The sequence below is a fragment of the Lissotriton vulgaris genome, chromosome 2_1 (assembly GCF_964263255.1).
Source record: "Lissotriton vulgaris chromosome 2_1, aLisVul1.2, whole genome shotgun sequence".
NCBI classification, from domain to species: domain Eukaryota; kingdom Metazoa; phylum Chordata; class Amphibia; order Caudata; family Salamandridae; genus Lissotriton; species Lissotriton vulgaris.
The window spans coordinates 431,969,978-431,980,218 of record NC_141687.1 but is presented as its reverse complement, the minus strand read 5'-3'; the positions used below and the strand labels follow the sequence as shown (position 1 = coordinate 431,980,218).

The following is a 10,241-nucleotide window of genomic DNA, read 5'->3' as shown; positions in this document are numbered from 1 at the left end:
CGGTGTCATGTAAAGGCCTGGCCCTCGTCATGTGTTGGCAAAGAGCCCATTCTTTGTCACAAAAAAAGCATTATGTGCTCACATCCTGTGCAGCGTGCTTTGCTAAGTCCTGACACTGCAGTGACCTTTGACCCACAGAAAGGAGAGCCTTGCAAAAGAGTGGATATACCCTGCCACAATAGCGGGTGACGAGAGCTGTGCATTCATTTTCCTGGGCAGCGAAAGCCCTCTGTTGAGCTTGCACTTCTAGCAGCAGACAATGTATATAAGGGCTGTGTGGAGAGCATCCAGGCAACACGACCACTCTGAGCTCAGCCAACATGGGAAAGGTAAGGTTTGCGCACTTTTACAACCCTAGCTCCGTCTACAAATGCAGAAAACGGCATTTTACACAAATTCGGATTTAGCAGAACTTGAAATACAAAATCAAAACTGAGAAATTAAGCTCAGATTTATTGAGGTCTTCACTGCCTCTGCTGCATCGACGACACAGGAAATGTATAGAGTATGCAAAACAGACGTTTTTGCACGTCGTTGTGTCATCGTGAGAGATATACCACATATTCTGTCATCGTGTCAGATACGCCACATATTCTGCAATCATGTTATTGGTCGCTCGTACGCCGTACGCTGAACGATGCACGTGATGCTGATGATAAGTATTTAACTGCAAAGCGATTGGGCTCTTTATTGGGATTCTTTATAGGAACAGGCTGAATTTTTCAAAAACATTACTCTTTTTAAAAAGTTGATTTAAGAGTTGGTAGTGGTCTCCTTGAAATGACCACGCCCAAATATTTGTTTTAATGTTGAAAAGGGTGACGGGGTCCCAATGGGATCCTTTGCCCTATGCGATTGGGTGATCACCTCCTTTGAGGAGTCAATAACCTATCAATAGATCGTAACAGACCTTGCAGTCGCATACCATTGATACATTGCTTTCTAGATTACAATTAGAAAGAAGGTCCTCAGACACACAACTTCCAATTGGAGTTCGATATGTATTCCTAAGTCCATTTTGCAATTTTGTAGGCCCTTACTGAACTTCTATATGGGTTTAGGACAAAATGCAAATCTATTTTACTATGGAAACCCCTCTGAGCACAGAGTGTGCAGCCATTAAATGGCTTCGTACATCTGGGCGCAAGTTCCGTTATTGTGTCCCAGCAAATGAACGAAATAAAAAGCTTCAGCATTCCCGATAGTGAGAAATGCATCCATTGCGCAGCTACAAGATGAACTAAATCAAGAACTGGCGAGTATTTCCTTCGGGCTATTCTGACTTTATAGTTGCTGTCACATATATTACTCCGACCACTACTGCAACTACTACTACTAATAATAATAATAATCATAATAACAGAAAATAAAAATTATAACAATAATGGTTAACACAGGTACTTGGCCGCAGCTGCTGAGATCACTACGTTTGTGAATAGCTGTGATGGCTGAAGCCAATCATTCTAGCGCTCTAGGGGCCTTATTTATGAAGGCCTTGCGCCGCCGGTGCGTCACTTTTAACATGGGAAAAAGTGACGCACCGGTGGCGCAAGGCTTTCATAAATGAGGCCCCAGGTCTCCAGCCATCAGACAGGGTCTGAGCTCCAGTCTTCACTGTGTCCCAGGCCGCCCCGCCATAAGGGAATGTTTTGATACATCACTGTGTCACGCCAGGGGCCTTATTTATGAAGGACTTGCGCCGCCGGTGCGTCACTTTTAACATGGGAAAAAGTGACGCACTGGTGGCGCAAGGCCTTCATAAATAAGGCCCCAGGGACCTGGTAGCTTCATGGAAGGTCAGAATCTAATCAACAAAACAGGAAGAAAATGAAAGCAGGGACCTTGCGTTTGAGCCCGATGTACGATGCATCAACTCAGGGTCATTGTTGAGTCTTCACAATAATTCCTGAACTTAAAAACGTGCTTTATAATGGAGATTGTGATTTCTATATTTTACGTTGTGTCTCTATTGAGAGAGTCAGCCCATCAAAAAGGCAGCAAGACTCTGCTTTTTTGGAAGGCCACAATAGGGAATGACGACCGTACCAAGCTAGTAACCTTGACCGTCCCTAAGTGAAATGGCTACAATTAAAAAGAGTGAACTTAGACTCAAAATATGCACTGAGTGTTCTGGTGAATGTGTATTTGTGTGTTTTATGCGTCTAGTATTTCAATTTGTTTCTAATTTTACTCACTAGATCACCTTCTACGAGGACAGGAACTTCCAGGGCCGCTCCCATGAGTGCAGCGCCGACTGTCCCGACCTCTACTCTCACTTCAACCGCTGCAACTCCATCCGGGTGCACAACGGGCCCTGGATGCTGTACGAGCGGCCCAACTACATGGGGAACCAGTACTTTCTAAAGAAGGGAGAATATCCGGACTACCATAACTGGATGGGCTACAGCGACGCCATCCGATCCTGCCGCAAGATCCCAGAGGTAGGGCTTGCTTTATTGATTTTGCTCAAGAGATCTTCTGATTCTAGCAACGCCCCCACTCCCCACACACATTCATGTCATTAGTTAGCCAACTCTACCTAAGAGGCTGGGTGTGCAAAAGCAGTCGTCATGATCCACTAGCCCTGTGCAAATGTCCGTTTTCCTACACGAAAGGGGAACAGCTATGGCCCCACCCAACCCATGGCATCAGCGTATTTTAAATGTTTTTATATTCTTTACTGTTCTTTCAATACAGGGGAAAGGACACCCTTTCGAAAACAGTCCTCTACATTTTTGCATCTTTTAAATGTGTACTAGCTGCTACTTTGGAACGCCATAACAAACTAGGAGAAATTGCCTTGGTACTGGGGGTACAATGTGAGAACTATCACTGTATTGTGTGCATTTTCCTTGACAATAGTAAGAAAGTTTGGGCCTAATTTATAGTAATAAGTGTGCTGTTTGTATCAATGTGCTATTGCTAGTCCTGCATGAATTCACTTTTTAGCAGTTTCTGGAGTTTGGAAGTGGCTACCTGGAGTTCGGTGTGATTCGGAGGTGTTTACATACTAAAGTGTTCAAAAACTCCTTAAATGTTCCTGGCTGCAACTAAAACTGGTGAATAACTCACTCTAAGTCCCTGGATCTCTGATAGAGGAAGAGAATACTAATGGCTTCCAAATGTGACACGAAAGAGAGGTCAGGCAAGAGAAAGGTGAAAGGGGGTTACTTACCAGCCTCTACGAGGTATTAGTCATTCAGTCAGTGTTGATATATCTGGCAGGATGATGCTTTTGAAATGCCTGGCAGAGCTAGGTCAATGTGAGTCATCTATCAGATAAGCATAAACCGCGAGTGGGTTTTCCACAGCATTGTGTATTTTTCAACCTTTTTGAGTCATTGGTCCATAAGAGAATAGGGAAACCTTTTCAAGTTGGTGTCTCTATCTGGCCTGTGATTTGCTCTGACCCAGCGCTAACGCGTTCTGTCTGAAACAGTAACCTGTTTGAAGGTTACACAGTTCTTCAAAGGATCATGAGTTGTAAGACCACTTTTGTCATGCTTATTTCACAAGTAACTGACTGCTCAATCTAGCCTGAAAAAAGAGCAAACTGTCCATTCAGCTAAAGTAGGAGATTCTATTTCTTGCAACAACAATCCTTAACCACCACAATTGCTGAGGGCAACCACAGATATGGTTCCATAAATAATAGCAGGCAATTCAGATCAGAACCACAAGGAAAAAGATCACCATTCATGATCATCGCACTGTTCATGAAATTACATGACAGTCCACCACACACTAAGGGATGGCAAACCTTCTGTTGTATACACAGGAGGGTTTCACATTACAGCCCGCCCCCCTCCACCACCACCACCACCTTGGGCTGCTGGGGAAAAACTTCCCCAGCATCCTGAGACTGTTCTTTGTGAATTTATCACTCTTGAAAGTAAAAGTAGAAGGAGCCCTTTGGCTTCTTCTCCCTCCAATGGGTTCAGTTTTCCAGGCCCAGCTCAACCCCCTTAGCATGGATAGCAAAGGTAGCAGTAACATTGGAGAAGAGAGAATAACCCCTTTTAGATGCTATCCCTCCATAGTGGATCTGTGCTTGAGGATAATCACAGGCAGGTGGTCCCCGAGTACAGATCTGTTCACACAACTTCAATACATTGAAAGGGGGGAGCAGCACCTGGGGTGTAGACCATTGCTACACCCAACTCGGCAAGGTCCCCAATAATCTTTGTCTATATGTGCATATTGGAGATGTACCCACAGCATCCCAGATCCAGAGAATTACTGAATTTCAATGAAAAAATCTTAGATGTTTCCATTTTGTATTTTGGGGCCTTTCCTGTTGAAGGGGCTAGGCTCACCTACACAAGTGGTTTACTATTTTTATTGTGAGAAGTTTGTAAAGTTAAATAGAAGTGCATTTGTTATTTTCTATTGATTTCTGTAGATTGTTTGCTTTTAAATGTGTTAGTGTGCACAAAAGAACACCATTTGTAAATCTCACTTGAAGCACCTGATAGAAAGATTAACCTAAAAGTAAGAGTGATGTGATATCTAAAATGAGATCTAAAATTTGTATTCACATTTCTGTGATGCATAGCTTTTCTTCATACCCATGTTTTATTTGTTAGGTTTTACCTTTTGAATTGAGTCATTCAATCAGTCACATTACTTTATTCGATATAAAAGAATACCATAAAAGCACAAGTAAAATACATCAAAGTTAAAAAACAAAACCAGATCAACAATCTAAAATTCTACATAACACATATTCGATACATCAATAGTCCGGTACCCCTCCCCGCAGCCAATTTATTCATAAAACCATAAAAAGAATAACATCACAGCCAACCAATGTTCTCCCAATACCCCTTGTTGCTCTAAGTCTGACCACTGCCCTTAAAAAATTTACAGTAGAAAATGTGTTAGGTTTCACGTTTTTAATTGAGTAATAGTAAAAAACACAATGAAAAAAAATCATATGTCACAACTCGTTAGATGGCTCTGGGGATTTGAGTTTATGGACAACCAAAAAGCACTTTATATCTCTGCAACTGGAAGAGTCTGATAGATATAACAGTATATTACTTTTGTAGATCAGCCTTCTTGCAAAAAATTGAAGATGAAAATATATGCACTTATTTCTGTTTTTCTATTTACTGTCACAATTCTTTTTTTTTAAAGATTAGTTTTTTCAGGAAAACAGGAGTGATCCTCACAAATGACGCCCACCAGAATTTGGATTGGTTTACTACTTTTCAGAATTGTATAACCCTCCAGTTTCACACATGGGTTTCACACCGCTTTCTCCCTCAAAGGAAAATTAGGGATGTTTAGTGAATTTTGAATATGCCCCCTTGGAATAACACTTTCATATCCTTTGAGTGATGACTGTTAACTAGAAGCTATCCAGAGGCAAATATCTCTGTAACTCTGAGTTGCATCAATGATTCACAGAGAAAGGTTTGACGTGTGTTGAAAAGTGGGTTATTAGTAGTTGTAAGTGTACACCTACCACTGGCATTAAGTCCACTAGCACATTACTGCGTCCTAAAAAGGGTCTCTTTAAATTAGTCCATTGCTCAAACCTTGGTAAATGACACCGAGCAATAAGGCTTTAAATATAGAGACAGGCATGTAAAGCATTTAAAAACACCAATACAGTAAATAAGTGGGACATAACACGTAATAAACATCCCACACCATTTTATAACATTAGGAAATATTTGTATGTTTAAAATGACACCAAAATGACCAAAATTCAATGTAGGGAACACTTTCTAGTGCAGAATAAAATCTGGACATCTAGTCTTGCGTGACTGGGAAAATGTCAAAGTATGAGGCCAACTGCAATAGAGGCCTGCTCAGATACCCCAAGCAGTAGGCCTCGGTTAAAATTTTACCTTTGCATTTAGAAACTTTTTTGGAGTTTCTTCCGCCAAGGGCCCTCGCTACTCTCCACCAGTCCAGATTTGGTGAGGATTCACCCCCTTGACTTTCAGGGAGCTTCCAGTCAAACTCTGGAAGTCAGATCTCCGGGGCTCTTTAGTGGGACGAACCTGGAATCTGGGCATGGTCGCAGTTGAAGGTGGCCGGCTTGGCTCTTGCAGTCAAGTCGGTCATCTTGAGGAGCATTTTCCAAAAAGTTTCTCAAACTTTCCCAAACGTCTGTAAATCCTTCCAGAAGGTCTCCTGGGGGTTCAAAGTGTTCAAAATACAAATCCAGTGGTCTGGAATCTCGTAGAGGGTCTGGAGGGGGACCCGGGCTGAAGAAAAGTTGGATAAGCTCTGTTAACCTGTAGCTTGAGGGAGGTCACTCCTTATTCCTTCTTGAAGCAAGGCAAAGTCCTCAGAGATGTAGTCCCAGATAGTGCAGCAGGTGCAGTCTTCACCAGGCATGACTCTGAGTGCAGATCCGGATTCCAGCAGGACTAGCCCCCTTCATCATGTGGATTCAGACAGCAGTAGTGAGAGGCTATGCAGCTGTCACATATTTATTCAGTGGTCTCTGGCAACTAGCAGTGTGCAGGAGAACACCCAAAGCATAACACCTTCCTCCAAAGTGTGGCATAGAATTGTCCCAGAAAGCATTATTCCTCCAAAATCCATGGTGGCTGTCACCTCAGCAGAGCAGCAGGAGCTACCTAAACCAACTCCCAGTGTTGCTCATTTGCACAGCTCTCCTCCCCTGACACCTGCAAATTCCTGCCTTAAGCCTCCACAACTGGCACCAAGGGTGGACTTGGCTGACAGGCTGGCCTGTTCTGCTCTCCTTTGAAGCTCATGCGTAATGGCCCATCCCCTGCTCTGGCATTCCTGTGCCCCAAAGAGCTCTCTTAATCAGATAGCCACTTCCTGGCCAGACCCTTATCACCTAATCAAGGCAGCGTGTGTAATTCCCTCAGGGCTCATCAAGCAGGTAGGAGTGCTAGAGGCTAGATTTTGGCTTATAGAAAAGAAGTTTTAAAACTTCCTTACTGTACACGTTAACATAAATTCACCAATGGCAAATGATTGGATTTATCAATACCATTCTATTCAGTCCTTGGATTTTATTTCCTATACTTTCCTAGCAATAGTTATGCCCCATAACATATTGTCATGGCAGCTTATGAGGCCCACTATCTACAATGGGGAAAATAAAATGTTCAATTTCTTCCTCACCAGGGTTTATAAAACCTCTGTTACATAGACCCTGCTCATAATTACAGGGCACACTACCCCTGGGACACCTAGGGGAGACCTGAGGGGGTCTAATATGTACAAATGATGTAGATTAACACGTCACAGTGCCCACAGCACCATTGTGTGGGGTAGGCTCCCACTCGAGTGCTAAGCGTCCCGAAGTGGCACACACGCGGGGTGGGCTCCTGCTAATTCCAATAAGCACCACATTGCGGGGTGGGCGCCCGCTTTCATCTAAACCAGCACGAGTGCTCAATCACGTGGGGTAGGCTCCGGCTGTGCCTTTAGACACTTAGCTCCCCCAGGCAGCACTTATAATGCGGCCCAAACGCGGGGTAGGCACCCGCTCTTCCCTAAGCAAGGGGGGATTCCACACGCTGGGATTTCCTCGTGGTACTTCGGCAGCACATCGCTGCAGGGATGCACACGCTCCTCACCTCATGGGCAGTCAGCTCCTCTTCTCCTGGGCAATCGACCTATAGCGCCGCCCTCACCAAGTGCTAGGTAGCAGGGAGCATAGGCGTGTAACACTCTCAAGGCACTAGGGTGCAGGCAGGGAAGGACGGGCAGCTCCAGTTTAATGCACCTTTCTTCTCCAGGCACTAGCCAGCAGGCAGGGCACGGTTGCAGCGCCAGTGAGGCACTAGGTAGAAGAGCATCAGGCCCTACTGGGAAAGATCAGCGATCAGTAGGCACTCATCAGTACAGGGCCTCAGTTCTTAGGAACAGTCATCCCCCATAAAGGGGCACTCCTCCTGGGTCAGCAGTCTTCACTACAATAAGGGGGCTTCCACTAACCCTGTGGACAGCAGAGGGGGAACAGATGGGCACAGGGGCCAGCACACAGGCCCTGGTGGCAGTACCTCCTGGCAGTACGTCCCCTCACATTCAAGTCCACGCTCAGTCTGAGCACATGACATCCCAGCTCCGCTATTTATACGCCCATCACCCCACCTACCAGACAGTGCCAGAAGCCTCGGGAAGGTTCCCTAGGGAACCGGCCCCAACTGGATTAAGGGAAGGTGTAAAGCACCCTGGGTGCCAGGCTTCCCTCCAAAAGCTGGAGTTGCTGGGAAACAAACAACTAGACTGGTTACCCACCTCAGTCAGGCGCCACAACACACAGTCAGCGCATCCATTTTAAAAGTAGCATTTCTCCACAACAGCAAAAATAAATCTGCGCACGCCATGCGCACCAGGCATTGTCTCACACATGGTAAAAGGCTAGGGGGAGAGGGAAACATTTTAGGGAAAAAGGGCCAAGTCCAATACACATCATATATTTATTCTACAGACATTAATTCTACAGACATATGTTTTCAACACTCTGATATTATTCATGTAGGCATGTACAAATGACCAGGGAGTCAAGACATATCTTTAATTTAAATTCTCATTATTCCTATCCTTTCGGACTTGATGTGAAACTAGGTTGTATGTTTGCTTATTATTTGTGAGAAAGTTACTAAAGTGTATACCAGCCATGTGAAGATCAAAACACTATACTCTAGAGTCCCTGCGCCCAGCCCAGAGTAGCTTCAGAATATGTATCTGTACCGATGAATATCTTCTGCCACAAAGGAGACAATTCTGTGAGATTGATACATTTGATAGTCAAATGGCAACATGCGTAACAAACCCCCTAAGCACATTTAAAACCACTTTCCACTTTGTCTAAATGAGACCTACTGATAAACCAGTTGCATACACAGTTTGGATACAGTGATCAAAAGAAACATAAAATGTACCAATTACAAAGCTCCCTCTGATATGAGGCTTCATTTTCATAGATTTGTGATTGGTGCCTCTGTACTCCTTATAGTATGAGAGTGTAGAGCCCTTTGGTGAAAGGCCTACTATATATGTTAATGGCTTAACAAATTTTGTGTTAAGGCCGTTTTCATTATGAGCTAAACTAATGTAACTAACCTGCTCCTTCCTTTTAGCATGTTCACCATCAGTACCCTAACCCTGCTTACCCTTACTATTATCATTCTCATTTACACATTTAGAGAAGTCGTGGTCACAATGTCTTATATTCTTTTATATATTTCCTGGAAATTATACTTGACCGCTTTGAAGAGAAGTGCGATCTAGACACATCAACAATTTGTCTTCTTCCACAATTAACTTCAATTTTGGCTTGTAGAACCCAAGGCTATCTCTCCAATCTGTGGCTACTTTTTGTTACCTTGTCTTCCTGGCCTGTCCCAAATAATAGAAGCATTCACTACATTGACTCCAGAGCATCCTGAGTGGTGACTGAGCAAAGACAAGCTTATATTCAGTGTCAACACTACCTTTCACTTTTGTATCAGCAGATTCTGCATTTGACAGTTTGATGGATGGTTATTTAATACACTTTAAACTCGATTTAACGTTGATTATACTTGATTGACAATATCTATTTATTTGAAGATAAAATTTGCTGAAGTAAATTTTATTTCTCAATGAAAAAAACAGGCAATGGATTCATGCTTTTTTCCCTTATCCTTTTCCTTTTGCTTTTACAGCACAATGGCTCCTTCAAGCTAAAGATTTATGAAAGTGGAGACCTTGGTGGGCATATGAAGGATTTCACAGAGGACTGCCCTCAACTCAGAGATAATTTCCGCTTCCACAATATCCAGTCCTGCAACGTGCTTGACGGCCATTGGATCTTCTATGAAGAACCACACTACAGAGGTCGTCAATACTACCTAAGGCCTGGGGAATACAGGCGATACACTGACTGGGGCGCAAGAAACCCCACCGTTGGATCTTTCAAACGGGTTAACATTGTCTAAAATAAAAGTTATGATTGTGCTTTAATTCCTTACAAAAGTTTTAATAAAGTCTTGAAAGCTGCACATGCATTAGTTTGTTTTTTTCAATGTTTTGATCATCATTTCCCCACTCTATACATTTATCAGGCTGAAATATTTCACAAAATGCTGGCTAGGCCATTCTTGTATTGCCCATCAATATGAATTAACATAGCTCTGGCATCTGCACAATGAAAGTCAAAGCTAAAGTGAATGGTTTGTAGGCAGAAATAGGCAGTATTATATCTTCACATGGAGTATAGCAGATATGGAAGTATGGTTTATCTGGCCATCTCG

The 10,241-nt window shown here is 43.3% G+C and overlaps 1 protein-coding gene across 1 annotated transcript; it reads left to right on the top strand.

Moving 5' to 3' along the window:
* Positions 1 to 303: 303 nt before the first annotated feature.
* LOC147730529 (gamma-crystallin 2-like) lies at positions 304 to 9,987 on the top strand. Its single transcript, XM_086958571.1, has 3 exons — positions 304 to 329; positions 2,199 to 2,441; positions 9,654 to 9,987. Exons 1-3 carry the CDS (start codon positions 321 to 323, stop codon positions 9,924 to 9,926), a joined length of 525 nt encoding a protein of 174 aa, XP_086814697.1. The 5' UTR covers positions 304 to 320; the 3' UTR covers positions 9,927 to 9,987.
* The last annotated feature ends 254 nt before the right edge of the window (positions 9,988 to 10,241 follow it).